Raw genomic sequence first — 18187 nt, 5'->3', positions numbered from 1 at the left:
GCTCTGAAGGAAGGGCTGACAGTATGGAATGATTTCCGTAACCCTTGCGCGGGGGAGCGCTGCAGTCGCGGGCGGGTGACTGATTCGCGGGGGGGAGACATTCTGGCGGGGGGGCGTATGTGAATCGCGCGCGGGCACCACTGTTGTGCGCGAGGGTGACTGATCCGGGGGAGGGGGCCATTGTTTCGATTCATCGAAGAATCGATACACTACAGTGTTGCCAAGCCTATACACCAAATTTTCATGTCTATGGTTTTGAAATGGACATTACAAGTTCGAGTTTGTTCTGAAGATGGAAGAAGAAGAAGTTACTGTTGTTTGTTTACATAGTTCACGAGGAATATGGGGTTAGGTTTTATGCTTCAAATTTATGCTGACTTTAATTTCGTGAATTACTGAATATCTTAATACGTAATTTGGTGAAATTAAACGCCTATTGATTTGGAGATGGCTGCTAATGGGGGAATAGGTAAGTACGTAGAACTAATTTTATTTTATCGCTGACAGTCTTCCGGAACTGTAATTTGGGCAGCCCAAAACATTGCCATAGCAGATAACGTAAACAATCTGTAATCAACGTAATCAAACAGTTAGAACATGATTTTCTGTTGAATGGCGTTGTAAACTGATATGAATTTTGTCGACTCATTTTTTTCCCTAAACCTACGAAACACCAAGGAGGCCATTTCTTGGACTTTGGACATGAAACGACTTAATCTGTTTTTCCACAACCATACATCATTGCACCAATATTTTTATATAGGTATTGGAAGAACTTTCAGACATTATCTTCCATAAAATTATAATGTTTCAATATAGCGATGTGTAAGATTGTTTACGTTATCTGCTGTGGCAATGTTTTGGGCTGCCCAAATTACAGTTCCGGAAGACTGTCAGCGATAAAATAAAATTAGTTCACGTACTTACGTATTCCCTCATTAGCAGCCATCTCCAAATCAATAGGCGTTTAATTTCACCAAATTACGTATTAAGATATTCAGTAATTCACGAAATTAAAGTCAGCATAAATTTGAAGCATAAAACCTAACCCCATATTCCTCGTGAACTATGTAAACAAACAACAGTAACTTCTTCTTCTTCCATCTTCAGAACAAACTCGAACTTGTAATGTCCATTTCAAAACCATAGACATGAAAATTTGGTGTATAGGCTTGGCAACACTGTAGTGTATCGATTCTTCGATGAATCGAAACAATGGCCCCCTCCCCCGGATCAGTCACCCTCGCGCACAACAGTGGTGCCCGCGCGCGATTCACATACGCCCCCCCGCCAGAATGTCTCCCCCCCGCGAATCAGTCACCCGCCCGCGACTGCACCGCTCCCCCGCGCAAGGGTTACGGAAATCATTCCATATGACAGAAACTCCTGCGGACCAAGACGGAATCTTTTAAAGTGAAACGTCCCTTTATGTAAAAGAAAAATCTGCACAATTGCTCTTCTTTTATTTATGGGGTACGGAATTCGAAGTAAAACGACCGTAGGCGTATAAGGAATACAAAAAATACTAATAGGAAATTTCAAAATTACTCTTTGGGGCCGTCCATAAATTACGAAAGGCAATTTTTCCGATTTTTATGACCCCCCCCCCCCCTCTTCTATCGTTTAAATGCATAATTTAATAAAAAAATGGTGTTGAAACAAATCGGTATTGTTTTAAACATTACGAATCGCTGGTAGGAGATCATGAAAAATAGCAGTTGTATTGAAAAAATAACATGCAGTTTTTTAATTCAAAAAGTTCAGTAAAATTACATTTTAACCGAAAAACATTAAACGTCTAAAAAACGAAATTTGGACTAGTAAGTCTTTAAATTAACGGAATTTGGAAGAAACAAAATTTTTGCGTTTGGCTTACGTATAGGCATAGGTAAGGCACCTCTGGACCCCCTCCCGGCTCCCTGTAAGTGCATTAGGTACGTAATTTCCGGACGGCCCCTTTGTAAAGGCATACTTACATTTATTTGTTTATACTGCCCACTAATGTTACATTTATTTCTGTCTTCGGAGTCTGCTTTTTCCTCTAAAAAAAATTATTGGACGGTCTACGTAAGATTAGGGCCTTACACCCTAGGTCCAGAGGTTTCTCTGCAAGAGGAGCCCTTTTCAATTACGTGCGCAAAAATGCACGCCTCACTCTTATTTTATGGAAAAAAGTATTTCTTTACGGCCACTCGCGGCGTTTATGACATAATGTGTAATTTAATGACGTCAAAATATTACCAAACTAGGGCGCGAACCGCGAACCTTCCGGCCCGGAGGCGAGCGCTGTGCCACGGAGCCATGTCGGCAGATAAGGAGGAGGGGTAAAATTGCTAATACATAAGTGCAATTGAAGTTCTCTCTTTCTCCACCAGAGCTGAGAGCATACGCGCATCGGTGTCACGCTCCCGCTTACTGATGATCTGCGGCAGGATTTTCTGTAAGTCTAGCCTTCCGGGCCAAGAGTGAATCTCTGCTAAACTCAAACGCCCACAACAACTGAACATATAACCTAAAAAATTTTGGGTGAGGGTGTGTGTGTGTGGGGGGGGTGTGTCAGTGTCTGTGTGTGTGTGTTTAAAGTTGTTAGAATTTTGAAAAGTCGAGAAGTAAAGTTGCAGTTCCAGTGTAATTTTGGATAATTGAATGATTTTCATGAGCTTAATGAGGTGCATTAGTTCCTCAAGATAAAGGTAAAGAGAATCAAACTCTCTTAATTTTCACAGTTATATTTTTTTTCCGATGAAGATCCTATGAAAGATTTTTTACATTTCAGAGCACATGCTCTCAAGGAATTATCAAGATTTTTGTTCATGGTCGTATTTTTAATTTGCCTGAATTTATTCATTGTCCTGTGAAACCTTGATTGGATTAATATGAGATTTCTATCCATTTGACATGAATTTGATCTTTATTATAGAAGTGTCTTCGAAGTAAGCCTTTGAGGTTATGTTGTGTTTTGGAAAACTTTTGGCATGATTACGGTACATGGTGTAGGTACTCACAGAGCCGGACTTTGGTTTTTGCTGCCCCCGTGCCATAAAATTTTGCCCCCCCTCCTCCCAGGTATATAGTGTAATATCCTATATAAACACCCAATGCGCACAAAATGTAAGTTCCAGAACCACAGCAAAAGCGTAATTCAATTCTGCGATGGTGGGAAGGATGCATGTGCATCAATGTAGGAAAGTGTTGCAAACAAATATATTAGGAGAAAAAAATGATTCTTCAAGGAATGAGGATTTGTGATACGTAAAAGGCGAAAATGAAACATAGCTAAATATTAAATGAAATGTTGATGCTGAAGTGTGAAACCTCGTTTTTCCGTTGCAATGTTTCAGTATATCTGCTTTTATTGTATTTTTTCCATAAGAGACAAGCAAAATTTGTAGCTTGAGATTCATAGTCTTACAGAATATTCTGATTACAGAGTATAAATTTCAAGAAAATACTTTGACTACTTTTCCACAGAATAAGTAAAGTATCAAGGAAGTCTGCAATGTCGCAAACGAAGATTCGTGATCTCGCACTTTGTTCATCATTGTACTCATGTTTTTTATTTTACAATGAACGGGCAAAGAACCCAAGATACATAAGAATTAAAAAATCCAACATGGCAATAATTTGATGTACTATGCATTACAATTTTACAAGAATCTATCAGAATATTTACAAAGAGTACATTTAATTTAACTAATAAGTTTCCAAAGCCCAACCTCTAGGTACGAACTTAAAACTCATCAACTCCGGAAATTCTTGCAGATCCACTGGAAGATCATTCCAGTACCTAACCATCCTGCACCCGGAGAGAAAAAATGGACATTGGTCCTGGAATGACCTTCCATGAATCGCCTACCATCGCGCAAAGAATAAGCAACCTCCCTGTTTTCAAAAATTTGCAGATTAATTTGAATGAGAAGAGAGGAAAAAATTGAGGGGTAAGTAGGGAGTTTCAGCGAGGCATTGAAAGGCTAGAAATTAGCCCAACAGTTTTTCCCTCATTTTTTTCTCTCTCTCTCAATCTTCCCCTCCTTTCTTTTTCTGGGGGAAAAAAATCTGAAATTTGCCGCCGGGTGCCATGACACAGTTGGCCCTACCCCAAATCTGACTCTGGATATTCATCATTAGTTTGGCTTTAGTTTTGCATTTAGAGCGGAAGGTTGTGTTGCAGTCAGCACAGGTGGTTTTCTTGGGGTGCAAAGGCACTCCTAAACCGAAATCGTTTATGGTTACCAATACTGGAATCGTAAATGTGGCTCACAGTAAAGGAAGAAATTCAATAAAAAATTGCCAATCAAAGCTCAAAATATCAATGATAATTTTTCTCCAGTGGCTCTTGCGATCTGCAGAAACCTCCAACTGAAAACCTGTGGTTAGATTGTTTGCCTACCAATTGGGAGAGAACAGACTGATCTGTAATCCCTAAGAGCCATTGGGCCTTCTATGATGGTACTACAAGTATAGTTTGGACTCAAGAGAGCAGCCCGCCTTCATCTTCAAATCACTTGTTGTAAATTCAGGTTTTTATCTGTATTACCTATACAATACTTGCATGTGAATTTTTAGATATGTCACACTTTTTATCAAGTTTGACAAGTGAAATCTTCATTGTTCATGTTCAAGATCAATTTTGTTCCAGTATTCTTAGCTGAGAAGCAATAAAAGTAGTAATTGAGAATTTGTAATTGTTTCAGCGAGAGCAACAACTAGTCTACCCATTACTGGCATCAATTGAAACCTCCCCATAAAGGAATTGCAGAAGCCAGAAATAGTATTTACACACTCAAAACTCCTTACACTGATCAGTGTCTCCTCATATGCTCAAAAGTTACTACCATAACTTCGTGCCAAATAGCTACAATCAGCTCAGTTCGTAGAAGTCACAGTTTCCAACACCTCAGCTCCACGAAAAATGTTTGGATGAAGAAATGTGCCTCTATGTGACCAGCATTGTGCTCATTCAAATTCCATGATTCCTTATTGATAGAGAACAAATAAGGTGAGACATTACCACTTTAGAAACAGAAGAGCAGGTTAGTTTCAGACATGGAGGACAAAATAATCTGTGTCCCAGGCCAAAGGCTCTGTCTCTCAGATGACGAGCATGTTTCAGGAAGCGGTACCTATGAAAGACAGGGGTATATCTATGCTACAGTTGCTGGTGTTGTAGATTTAGTAAAACAAGATAAGGGATTTTTAGTGCAAGTTCATAACAAGGAGCAGAGCATCGTACCCATGCCAGGGGATGTCGTCACTTGCAAAGTGAATGTAATCAACCAAAGATTATGTCGTTGCAGCATAACTTGTATTGGTGATACAGTCCTGATGAGACCCTTCAGGGCCATCCTCAGGAAAGAAGATGTTCGAGCTACTGAAAAAGATTCGATAGAAATGCAGAAGTGTTTTAGATCTGGTGATATTATCCTGGCCAAAGTTTTACCGATGAAAGAAATTCATTCCTATCAAATAACTACTGCCGAAAATGAGTTGGGTGTTGTGATCGCTCACAGTGAATCAGGTGGCGTTTCGATGGTTCCAATTAGTTGGACGGAGATGCAGTGTCCTAAAACGTATAACAGAGAGTTCAGAAAAGTAGCCAAGGTTGGACCAGAGAATATCGTTATTGACTAATAGCGCTGTGAATTATTAATAACTTTAGAGACTCAGCACTTGGCTTCTCAGAGTTAACCACAATTTTAGATTTTGTAATAAATCTCTTGTAATTACTGTAAATGAATTATTTTTATTGACTCAGTAAGTCAGACTCATTTATTTGAGCAGAGTAGTATTACCCTATTTTCTAAGTCTTAGTTCTAATCGGGTAAATTTTTCCAGATTGAATCCTCAAATTCAAATTACAATGGTTCGAAAGTGCGCTGTGAAGGGTTGCAAATCCGGCCCTTCAAATTTCAAATTTCCTGATGACCCTGAACTGAGGGAACAATGGAAAAGAAATATAGATCGTCCAGACCTGGAAATTACCAGTTATTCAACTGTGTGCATCAAGCATTTTGATCCTGACGTGATTATTAGGTCAGATACATTCCACACAATGGGTGGCAAGGTCATTGAAATTCCACGAGGCATACCGAGGTTAATGGTTGGGGCTTGTCCGATCCCGATTTCACCTCCAGAAGCATCCCAAGTGGAGAATATCTACGCTAAACCTAAACAACCTGTAAATAGGAAAGATCCTGAAGTCCGAAAGACTGAAATACAGCAGAGGCAGTTGCAAGAATTAACTAGAAAGAGAGAAGAGCGAATAGCTGCCATTAGAGCTGAAATAAGAGCTTTAGAAGCTGACAGAATCATGGGGTTTGAAGCCTTTAAAAGTGATTTGTCATCAAAGAATATTGACCCATTTTTTGCAGTGCTCAAAGAGTCATATGTTATTTTTTTCAAATTAGACGATGATAATTTCTTCTCTGTACCTGCTGCCAAAGTATTTTTCAAAGTCAATAATCAATTTGATGTCAGTGTATTCCTAGATAATGAAATGGTTGCCACGAGCAGTTTTACCCATATTTTAGGGGAGGGATTGAAATGTAACGAGTGGAGTAAGTTTACTGGTCTTGTTAAGTGCCTAGGTTCTTATGACTGTCGTAATGATAATGAGAGTAAAATTGTACTTTATGTTGAAGATATTCCAGATTCAATTGAAAATGTGTGAAAATTATTCTAGATACACACATTCATAATTTTTCTTAATTTTGTGATTTTTCTTTCTGTCATAATCTTTTGCAACCATTTATTTTATTTGCAGGCTTTTTTTTCACCCTACAATTTTTTGAAGGCATACTTAATTTCCTCTATCTGTGCTCTATTGCAATGAAATTTTTCAGTCTTCATTACCTTAATAAAATCATTTCTGATCTGATTTTTTATATTTTTCCTCCTCTTAAAACCTGATTGTCAGAATGGACCAGCAGACAAAGTCTCAATTATTGCGTCATGTCTCAAGATTCCTCGTCCAAATTTTCCATGAATTGTGATACCTACCCAATTTTAAACATCATCCATCGCTCTATTTTTCTGTCATTATAACATTGAAATCTAACTATGTATTTGTTTAACTAAATTAACTGATAAGTTGTCAAATGACTACATCAGTTCATCTCCTGCGGGCCGATTATTGAAATTTAAAGCAGCCCTATTTAAGACATCGAATTGTGGCATATTGCATGGTTGAGATAGGGCCATGTCTTGTCGTGTCAGGCTGAGATAGTTTCAATAATCGGGCCGCTGGCCCAGCTGAGGTACTCCTTGCGTCTAATTCTGGTATCACTTAAGTTTTGGTGAAGACGAATTATTAATTTATAGCTAGTGAAAACAATTGAGACTAAAAATTAACGAAAAAATTTTTTATCCAACATTAAAGTCAACTCATATCAACTCTAAATTCTGCTGACTCACTGTTAAATTTATTTGCTATAAATAGGTTTCAAGTCCCCTTAATTTAAGTTCGAAGCATTCCTTACACCAGGAGAAGAGGAAAAGTCAAAGTTCTCAAAGAAAGAAAAGGATAAAAAAGCAAGTTCTGCATGTTATTTGAAATCGTATTTGACTCTCAGTCGGACATTAAATTTTTCATAGCCTTTTTTTTAAAAACAATTCCTCGAAACAATTGAGTTTTTTATTGGTGTTAATTTTTCCATGATTAACTATGATCTCACTCTTCACATCACTTCTGACCATCTGAATAATTTGAATTTGCCGGGATTTTCATGCAGCGCGGTCTATCGAGCGTACGATGAAGGTTTTTTTCAACTACTTCACGAGAGTGCAGCACCATAGTCATTTTATTAATGCATGACATTCGTTTGTTTACATTTAATTTTTTGACCGGCTCCTGGAAAAATCTGAGTTTTTTAGATTGGAAGGCACTAAAATTTCTCGAAATTACACTCAAATTTCAGTTCAAGTAATGCTACCATTTATAGTTTATTCCTTCCCCAAACTTTGAAGAATACCCTCAGTGATTACCGAGTATCATTTGTTGTCGCATTACACCAAAGACAACTTGTAACATCACACAATATCTTTCTGGCTAGGTACTCTATTTCTGACCAGGCTTCAGCACCACTTATAGAGGATTCTCATATTACCACAAGTAAAAACACTCCTTTACTTTATCTTAAGTATGATTTTAGCTCATTAGTCGCAACATTAATATCTCATCTAGGGTTCGGCAGTGTCACACTATTTAGTCGCATTAAACTGAGACCATTTTGTTCCTTAAGAAAGCGGTTGCTGCCGCAGTAATGATTACTTCTAGGGCTTTTGTTTAACCATGGTACGCAATGGATAGGGTTATCCGTGGATTTACTTGCTAGACAATCATCTTGGAAGAGCGTTCCAGGGAAATGCAAGGATCGCACACTGGTTCGATTGAGCGGCTCGCACACATCCGCTCGCAATCCACCTCGTAAAAAGGATTCTCGCGTTCCACCGGAATGCAAGGAATGGGCTGGACTGTGCCAGTTGACTGGGATATAAAAGTGAGGCCCTTCATCTCGTACTGTTGCGATTATCTGTGATTCAAATAAAAAGAAAGTCCTGCGGTTCATCACAATTCTCTGCAGTTTCTATGGAAAGAAAAGCCCTCAGGAGAGAGTCTACCGCCAATTGATCGAATTCCAATTTTTTTATTCAACTTAACAATAATTGCTCGCACTGAGAATTTGCCTCTGCACTTCCCGTAGATCATCGCGAATAGTATTTTTTCTTAACATAACACCTGTTTTCAACAGTGTATTGAAGTGGGAAGGTAGAGCGTCCCAGTTATGATGGAATCTCTTGCCTTGTTTTAAAACACCTTAGTTTACAGCATTTTCATTTGTGTCTGTTTGACTTTTCAGCTATGGGAGAAGGAGAGGATACCAAAGATGAGTCGATCAAAAATAATGATCCTGTCATTCCTGTTGCTCGGAAGGGAGTTTTACTATCCTTCCTCACGAAAAAACCAATGGAGATTCCAGAGCAAGATATCGTAAGGAAATATTATATTTCTTCTCAAACTCTCTTAGCTGGATTAGGCTGTCCCTAAATAATGTCATGTTCCAGAGGAATGGCACATGGAAGAGCCACATTTGCAAGAAATACAAGGGAGAAGGTGAAGCCTGGCATGACTTAGTTTGCACAGGTTTCTCCCATTCTCAGTGAAGTGGCTTTGATTTTAAAGAAATTTTTCCCTGTTAATAGAATTTCCTGTATGAATTTTTTCCTAGTCGATAATACGAATTTGCAAGTATGATAAATTTATCTTGCGTTGGCAAAAAAGGCTAGGCTGTACCTACCGTAAAACACCAGCTATCATTCAACTACTCACCAACTTTATGCACTGATTTCAATTTTCTTCTGTTCAGCTTGGTAGATGCAGATTTGTATCCGAGTTTGAAAAATTGAATAAAATTGGCGAAGGGACCTACGGGATTGTTTGTAAGTATTTTTCAATCGATTTCAATTCTTACTCAGATCACCATTGGTAACTTTACTCAGCACAAAGCTACATTCTTTCCTGATTTTATGTAGCTTCGCAACTTGTTATAAATGATGGAAATAAAAGCTTCAAACAGTCAAATGTTTAAAGATTGTTCAAACTTTGCTTTAATGGATCATTTTATCGTAAATTCTTACAAGTATTTCAAAGTCATTTTTTAAACATCGTATATGCAAGACTTCAGGCACATAATATTTTGGTTCTTTGAATGATCCCTTGTAACTCTTCCATCTCTCTTTTGCGAAGGTTGATACAGTACCAAAAAGAGTGTGCACCTTTGTAGACGTCCATGTGAAGTCAGGCATTCAAACATCAGTGAATACAAAATGTAGTGCCAGTAAACATTCTTAGGAGAACCAAAAGTATGACAGCTGATACCCTGTGGAACAATGGTTCTCCAACTGTAAAACAAACAGGTTTTTTCTGTAAACAATTTTTTCTATGAATACTAGAATGTCATTCCTACTTCCTTTCCTCACAATTTTGCATTTTCTACTTATCATAATGTCTTTTAAGTTTGATTTATTCAGGAACAACTCATTCTTATTTTTGATATGTTTTTTAGACCGTGCACGAGACACCAAAATGGACAAAATTGTAGCCCTAAAGAAAGTTCGAATGGATCACGAGCATGATGGATTACCAGTTGGCGACTTGCGTGAAATTTCAATTCTCTTAAGTTGTAGGCATGAAAACATTGTCCAGCTAAAGGAAGTTGTTGTGGGGCGAAGTTTAGACAGGTAATTCTATAGATATACGACAAACTCCAGAGCTTAAAAGATGACGCAGGGAATAATCTACCATGTTGGGGCTACATTTAGTCAGCATACGTAACTGTGTTATTTGAATGATTTAAAGGGGACGGCAACCCTAAAATAGAAAATGAGATAGTATTTAAATTTGAAGCGGGAAGGTATAAGAAGTAAGATGGCTTTATCCAGAATGAAAAATTCGCAAAAGTGGCAAAAGATTGTAAGTCTGATAGGTGACGTCATACGCTCCGGGTGTGACTGTGGTTCACAACTCGAAGTCTGACGTGTTTGCTGTCTGGCGCCGCAAAGTCGCTTTAATAGTCACACCTAAGTAAAGAAAAAAAGAGTCATGCAGATGTTCGCAAACAGATTTCGGCATCGTTCATTGCACACTTTTCTTCGTCGATTTAGCCAAACTTGTTTTTAAGGTTAAGTCAGTTGGAATTGTTTACTGGATTTTAGATTATGTCTTCTTTTTGAATAAAAATTTATTTGAAGGTAGAGCCGTTCCTAAATGTTCTCATTCCCAATAAGTTCTAGGAAGAATACTAATTTTTAAAAGGGCCAAAACTAGGAAATCACAGAATCTATAATTCAATATAACCTTCTAATTGTAACATTTAGCATTTTTGTATTTTACCTTCAGAATTAGTTTTCATGGTGACAAATTTTACTTTAATCAGGAAAAGAAAAGCAATCCAGGATGGACATGACCAATTTTGAAAATTAGTGTTATAACTATGATATTATACTACTCTTATTCACGCTCTTATACCTATTAATTGTTTCATTATTTTTTAAGTTACGGCTTTTGTTCATTTGCCATAGGTACATCTTTCTTTAAAACTATATTTTAGATTTTTTGTGTGTTTTTTCTCTCTTTTTTTTCAGTATATTTCTAGCAATGGAATATTGTGAACAAGACTTAGCGAGTCTGCTGGACAACATGCAAGCTCCCTTTACAGAATCCCAAGTCAAGTGCATCATGATCCAACTTCTAAGAGGCCTCAGTTACTTACACAATAATTTCGTTGTACACAGAGATCTTAAAGTGTCAAATCTATTAATGACGGATAAAGGCTGTGTCAAAATCGGTATGTCCTCTGATCCTATAAACACCAATTATATTTGGAAGTAATTTTGTTTGTGAGATTGAATTTTACCATAATATCCACCAGTTTTTAATTTTTGTAGGGGTTTTTGCTTTACATAGAATTTGCATCTTTAAGTTGAATTTTTTTTAATACTATCGAACAATTTGTTGTCCCCTGCACAAAGAAACTTATCTTCTCTGCATTGTTCTAGTATTCATCCTAGTAGCACATCTTGTAAAAATAACAGGGGGAAAAATGGGTCCAGGCATAGAGACGGTGGCCCAACGTATCAATAAATAGCCATTAATTACGAAAGACGTCTCCATAGCCATCCAAATACTGAAGCACTCCTGCTATTATATAACACCCCAGAAACAAGACACCTCAAGAGGGTGAAGCCCTGAGAGCTGGCAAACCCCCAGGTCTGAATCAATAAGTATTAGACAAAACCAAACAACATATGATAAATGACGTAAACTACTCTGTTGTTTGCAACATCCACTTTATTTTTAAATTTAGTTACAATGTGTAAAATTCTTATGTGTAGAAGTTCACAATAATTGCTTCATTAAAAAAAAAATGGAAAACTGGTACTTTTTTGAGTTTGAAAGTTGTAGTGAAAACTTTTATAAAGAAATTGTGATCAGTCAGAGTTCAATAATTTTACGTAACAAATTTATGATCCAAGAGGCTAGGAGAGATAATTCGTACCCTTAACGTATTTTTCTTGAAAAAAATACTACTGAGACAGTTAATTTTTTGTTTATTTTACCCCTTTTTACAATATTTTGATGTGCAAATATTAACATCGTGTGCTATCAGGTTATTTGAACATTTTTCTTTTTATGAGAGAACCATTGCACACATTTTTTGGGAAGTGAGAAAAGCCTTAAACCATTTGAGTTCTATCTAAGAAAGTAATCGCAGTACTTTAAATCTTCATCCAATTTTGACACCAATATGCAAAAAATCTCCAAACTAACGATAATTATTTCTATCAACCGTAGAATTTTCCGAATGGTTTTTTTTTAATTTTGTCTTGAAAGGTATGTCTCTTAGTGTTGTAATTATTTTTAGCGTTTATATTTGTTATGCTTTTTCCGTCCACAGCTGATTTTGGATTAGCAAGGTGGTTTGGGATACCTGCACGGCCTATGACCCCAAGAGTGGTGACTATTTGGTATCGCGCCCCTGAATTATTACTCGGATCAAAGACTCAGACAACTGCTATCGACATGTGGGCGGCTGGTTGTATATTTGGTGAACTTCTTGGTAAGTGTATTCTTACCATTTTCAGGATTCTCAGTCCTGGAAAAATCTGTCAGAGTGTTTATTATTCGGTTTGAAGACTCAATCAGTTGGCTTGAAAAACATTGGTGTTCACCTTGCGCGTTAGCGCAGCTAGTGATATTCACATATTTTAGACTGTTCCAAGAGCTGCAGGGTACCACAGTCAGGGAATTTTAAAAAAATAAGGTCAACCTGAAAATGTATGGGAAAAATTGTTAAGTCACCTTTAGTTGCTTTACAGAATAGGTTTAGTTTTTCAATGTGCAGATTTTGTGTGTGAAAACTATTTCTAATTATGTCTTTTTAACCATCTGGCATATTTTCAATTGCCAGGGAATGTACGAAAATGTGACAGGGAAATCAAAGAGATTTTAGGGAATTTTATCCTCTAGATTCTTTGGCAACCCTGAAGCTGACTGTATTTTACCAATCAGATAAGATTTTTGTGGTATTCTATCTGCTAATTTTTCTCTAAAAGTGAACTTGACATTAATTTGTTTTTTGTCAATGGGTCTTTTCACTTCAAACTCAGGACCCAATTCTTGTTGGCTTACATTCGCCCACAAATTGAGTAAATATAACACAAAATAAGCGGTTTCAGCCAATCAGAGAACTTATGCTCCACTTTTCTGTGGCTGGAGCGGGCTGCAATATACAAGCAACTAAAAATCTTGTGAATATCATTCTGAACTCGAGGTTTCCAGAAGTTGTAGCCAGTTTACAGCTAATTTATCCCATTTATAAATCCTCATCAATTGACCATTTCTAATTGTCCACACTGGTCAAAACAGTCATAGTGCCCAGTCTGTTCTGTAGTAGATGTCAATCACATTGCTGAGCAATCAGAATGCTGCCTGTATATCTACCATGGAACCAATCATGAAGTAAGTTGTTACAGAAGCGGAAACATTTCGATAACAATCAATTATCGTAGTTTATGACCCTCAAATTTTACAGTTTTGTCGCAAGTTTCATTGGCTTGGCAGGAATAATTATGAAGAAAAGTGTTGGCAGGGATTGTTTTAATCATCTATCAAACAAGAATGGCCAAACATGCTTCTAGCCATCTTCGAACAAAAGTTTGCTTCCAACAAAATTTGGACCCTTATTGGAAGAAAATGAGGAGACGAAGATTTTGAAAGTGCGGAAAATCTAAATCTCCTGTTTAAATTCCTCTTAAGTGGACATATTATTTAAATTCATCATCACATTTTTTAATTTTCTGTCCTTGGTTTTTGAACAGGTCATAAACCATTGCTTCCTGGCCGATCTGAAATTGCTCAAATTGAGCTGATTATTGACTTGCTTGGCACACCATCTGATGCTATCTGGCCTGAGTACTCTTCTTTACCAGCACTTCAGAATTTCACGCTTAAACATCAACCTTACAACAACCTGAAACAGAGATTCCCTTGGCTCTCTGCTGCAGGACTCCGTCTGTTAAACTTCTTATTCATGTATGATCCAAAACAGCGCGCCACAGCCGAGGAATGTCTTCAGAGCTCATATTTCAGGGAAACTCCATTACGTAAGCCCTCCCTCAGTATAATGACTTTTGTGTAAAAGGAATGTGAAACATGTAAACATATGTTTTGTAATGCTAAGGAAAAAAGCTGTATGAACATTTGTATTGTCTTGAATTGCCCTTTACAAGATATTTTTTTGAAGGAAAGTTATGCATATTTTTCCTGGAAATTATCTGATAATCAAGATCAAATTGCAAACCAATACTCTGAGATAATCAAAGAAAAAATTCACAAGTTTGATTGGAAATTTGTATTTTATCAGGACATATTTGGCAATGCCCAGATGATCATGCCCACTGTGTGTTTCTCTAGCTCGGCAGAATGAACACAAGGGTTATCCAAAAAGAAAGTCTTTATCTCAGGAAGTAACAACGATAAATCAAATTTACAAAAAGTACCTAGTTTTCTTTATCCAAAGTTCTCAAAAAAGCCTTCATTTTCAAAACTTGAATCAGGGGTTTACAAGAAATTTGATTTATACTCGGAAAATTCCCATTGAGTTCAATCCACCAAATGAGAAACCCATTTAGAAATCGAGTTTTTCCAGTAACATTTTTGCAACATCTAATCTTTCAATTTCAACACATAGTGGCAAAAAATCATAAATTATGTCAATATTACATAGGGCTTCTTCAAAAATTTTGTGAACTGTATTACTTGCACAATGGTCTCCTATAAAAAGACCAAGAATTCTAAATGGACGTTTCTCAGTGTATGCCATGCAAACTTTTACACCCGCCTGATCGTATAGTCATATAGGTAAAAGGGAAAGGAAAACAGGGAAATAAGGGGGTGAATGACAAATATATGTAGAAGCAACCGTGACAGGACAAGTAGATGCAATACAATGGATGGATGTCACTATGGAAACGCATACACCGCCCACCATTCATCTGCCATTTACATACGTTTTGAAAACTCATCACCGTATACTGCAAATAAATAATCATAGATATTCAAATTCTTTTCATTTATGGTAGCAAAGAAACAAATAGCATTTTTCGCAGCAAAGAAACGAATTACATTTTTTGCAGCAAAGAAACAAATGACAATGCGGATTTCACAATCGGCGACGCAACTCCGTCATTGATCCAATGGTCTAGGCAAGGTGTGAATTGAATCACCACGAAACATTTTTTCTTTTCAAAATGTCTTGAACAAAGGAATCACACAACCGGGAACCTGTAAATCAAGTCCTAAACAAGATATAAGTGTTTATAATCAATGTTGATCAATTAGCAAAAATACAAATGATGTCATTTGTACTGTCTTACTTTCACTTGATCTGTGTTGGAAACCATTTTTAATCTTTTATTCAGGAGTTGATTTCCAAAGTTCCCCTTGTGTGAATTATTTTCCGCGCAAGACATTCAAGAGAAAATTTGTAACTTTCTCCTTTAATTCAGACCTTGTTCCTGAGGAAGGACTCGAGAAGAAGTGCTTAAATCGCAAATCCCTGCCGCAGGGGAAGAGCTCAATTCATATCCTGTCAAGAGGTCCATCCAGGCTCAGTTTATAGTTATTAGTTTAGTTTTGTGTTGATATATTTTTACTTCGCTCAGCATAGTTTTTACTGATATTTGCAGCCTGTGAACCGAAGATGATGCCAACTTTCCCCCAGCATAGAAATCTGAAAGCTGTGCCCGCTAAAAGTGCCCCACCTCCACCACCACCTGTCATCACAGATTCATCGAATGACCAGACGAATAATCTTCCGCCAATTGCAGATCTGGTAAGCTTTCCCTCTAATCCTAATGAATTACTGGCACAGGATGCATTTCTCATTCCTATACAGACATGTGCTTCTTTTCTTCTTTTACTCGTCCTCTTTCTTATCTCCTTTTTTCTCCTATTTTTCTCCTTTCTTTTTTATTTTTCTTCCTATGCTTTCTCTTTTTCTTTTTCTTCCTTTTTTATCAGAACCTTGGGAGAGTGATTGTGTTACAACTCTGTGACGAATAAGTTGTAAAGAGTTTATGCAACTAGTTAAGGAAAATACAAGGAGAACACAGGGACTTTGAAAGTACATAAAGAAGTAGAAACGCCTATTGTTCAGAAGAAGTCCGCGTAATTAAAAAAAAAAAATTTAAAAGGAGGTTTTGATCAAAGGTCAGGATAAGTCAAGACAAAGTAGGAGGTAGTAACGAACTTTGGAAATTTTGGAGTGAGGGAAAAAGACAAAACCTCAATGAAGAATTAGGAAAAGTAAATAAATGGCAATATGAAGAAATTATGAAAAACCCTATTCTAAGCATTTTTGTTCACTTATTTCAGCTTGGAGGTCTGGTGAAGAAGAGACGCCTGGATTGAAGAAGCTAGCAGCTTACCTTATTTCACTCAAATTCTGTTTCTACCTTTTGTAGGACACTAGTCTGCCTCACAGATTCAAATCCCATCATTGACTTATCATCCAGAATTCTGGAAAGGCTGGTTTCATCGCCTCTGGTCAAACTGCTGATTACATTTGATAGGAGGGTAAGTGAAAATAGTGTTATCACTTCTTGTTACCCTAACTTTCTACTCAGATTTCACCCGTCAGAAGGGAAAATCAGAAAATATTCGAGCAAGTTGGTAACACTGCCTTGCCTTCATTTACATCCATTGAAAATATCGATTTAAGTGAGGCAAGCTGCCTCACCAAGAATCAACTGTTTTATGTACATTAAAATGGAGAAAAAACATTATTGCCAACTTTCAAAAATTGCCAACGCTGACAAACACTATAAGCACCTGGCAAATGCTTTATCGAAAGTTAAATTTAAACCCTGGTCTCTGACTAGTAAAAGTCGCAATTCGGTGCAACTGTTCCTCAATTAATTCCTTATTTTCCTATTTCTATATTTCGCTAAAGAATTGTTTGTGGCCTCTTGCGATAGAGCAAGTTTACTACTGGTTTCTACATGGAGAATAAAAGGTATAACGCTATAACGCCTATAGTTGGCGGCATTTTGTCACCATGTTTTTCAAAACAATAGTACAAATAAATTTGGCAATAAAGTTAACCTAAGGATATACGTGACTTACTAATGGCGACAGAATGGGTTCTTTTTTTTATCAAGAGGATAAACACATGACCACTGATTACTTATCAAGCAGAATGGACCAAAGGCGACAGAACTGGCTGTGACTAAAGTTGTCCATGTTCAACACCACATGACACATGAATGGAGTTGCAGTTTTGTTTTCTTTTGCTTGTCTTTAAAGTGAGGAAAGTCATCCTAGATTTTAATTTTCACAACTGCACATTGTTTTGTCTACTATGTAATTAAAATTTTGTGAATAAACGTCTAAGTAACTTTAAATAAAATTTTGTGAATGAATGTCTAAGTAATTTTAAAATCTTTTCTAACATGTATTTTGCCAACCTGTTATCCGTTTTCTGTCATCCAGCACTGTTTGTTGTATTCATTTCATCTTTTGTAACTCAAAGCTTGAATTTTAAAAAGCTTTATACTAATCAACTTAACCAGGATGTAGAAGAATTTTCGCCATAGTCCGTGTGTTGATGTCCTATACACAAAATGAAACTCAAAGTTGTTAGTAAAACTTTCAAAAAACTTTCAGACAATCAGGAGAGAACTATGGAATAATTGAGGGGCTTGGAAGGCAAGGTGCATAAGTGCAGTTTCAGAAATTCGAGACCAGAGATCAGAGCCCAGCTGCCTCACCTGCGTGCCATAGCTCGTTTTGCTTGTATTTCAACAGGTGAGATACAAGAAAATGGCTCGACCCCACTGAAAGCACATTAGATAAAAACAGGAAGGAAAGGCAAAAGGGAAACAGAAATACGAACCATTTCGTGTTTTTTCGTGTTGAGAAAGGGGGGATGGAAAAACAAAATAAAATCATGTGCTCAGAAGCATGACTTTGATCAAAATTGGTTGTGTGTGTTTTTTGGTAGTTGAAGGTAAGGTCTATTGGAATACCAAGCGACTTTGTCTGGAAGTCCTTTTATAATGGCTGCTCCACACACACAAAATGACGAATTCAACTTGTGATATTGTTGAACAACAATTTTATTCACAG

The 18187-nt window shown here is 37.1% G+C and overlaps 2 protein-coding genes across 7 annotated transcripts; both read left to right on the top strand.

Moving 5' to 3' along the window:
• Positions 1 to 4857: 4857 nt before the first annotated feature.
• Positions 4858 to 17481, top strand: Cdc2rk (cyclin-dependent kinase 10). 6 transcript variants are annotated; one of them, XR_011900038.1, is made up of 10 exons: positions 7800 to 8110; positions 8859 to 8989; positions 9366 to 9438; positions 10065 to 10239; positions 11143 to 11345; positions 12456 to 12617; positions 13879 to 14163; positions 15748 to 15893; positions 16436 to 16636; positions 17221 to 17481. XR_011900038.1 is itself a non-coding variant. In XM_019053532.2 (9 exons), exons 2-9 carry the CDS (start codon positions 8861 to 8863, stop codon positions 16469 to 16471), a joined length of 1209 nt encoding a protein of 402 aa, XP_018909077.1. In that variant the 5' UTR covers positions 4858 to 4999; positions 8859 to 8860; the 3' UTR covers positions 16472 to 17481. The 6 variants fall into 6 exon arrangements, 5 of the variants coding, with proteins under 5 accessions (XP_018909077.1, XP_018909076.1, XP_072157565.1 ...); XM_019053532.2 differs by lacking the exon at positions 7800 to 8110 and adding an exon at positions 4858 to 4999 and having other exon boundaries at positions 16436 to 17481; XM_019053531.2 differs by having other exon boundaries at positions 7765 to 7921; positions 16436 to 17481.
• On the top strand, positions 4994 to 6877 carry Csl4 (exosome component 1 Csl4). The gene has a single exon (XM_019053537.2). It carries the CDS (start codon positions 5047 to 5049, stop codon positions 5629 to 5631), a length of 585 nt encoding a protein of 194 aa, XP_018909082.1. The 5' UTR covers positions 4994 to 5046; the 3' UTR covers positions 5632 to 6877.
• Positions 17482 to 18187: the final 706 nt, after the last annotated feature.

The sequence above is a fragment of the Bemisia tabaci genome, chromosome 6 (assembly GCF_918797505.1).
Source record: "Bemisia tabaci chromosome 6, PGI_BMITA_v3".
Taxonomy (NCBI): Eukaryota; Metazoa; Arthropoda; class Insecta; order Hemiptera; family Aleyrodidae; genus Bemisia; species Bemisia tabaci.
The sequence above is the reverse complement of the archived record's forward strand: the minus strand, read 5'-3'. Positions and strand labels throughout refer to the sequence as shown.

Coding starts and splice junctions, on each gene's coding strand:
- Csl4 (XM_019053537.2), top strand. CDS start 5,047: ATGGAGGACAAAATAATCTGTGTCCCAGGCCAAAGGCTCTGTCTCTCA.
- Cdc2rk (XM_019053532.2), top strand. CDS start 8,861: ATGGGAGAAGGAGAGGATACCAAAGATGAGTCGATCAAAAATAATGAT. Junction 12,618..13,878: donor TATATTTGGTGAACTTCTTG/GTAAGTGTATTC, acceptor GTTTTTGAACAG/GTCATAAACCATTGCTTCCT. Junction 15,894..16,435: donor TTCCGCCAATTGCAGATCTG/GTAAGCTTTCCC, acceptor CACTTATTTCAG/CTTGGAGGTCTGGTGAAGAA.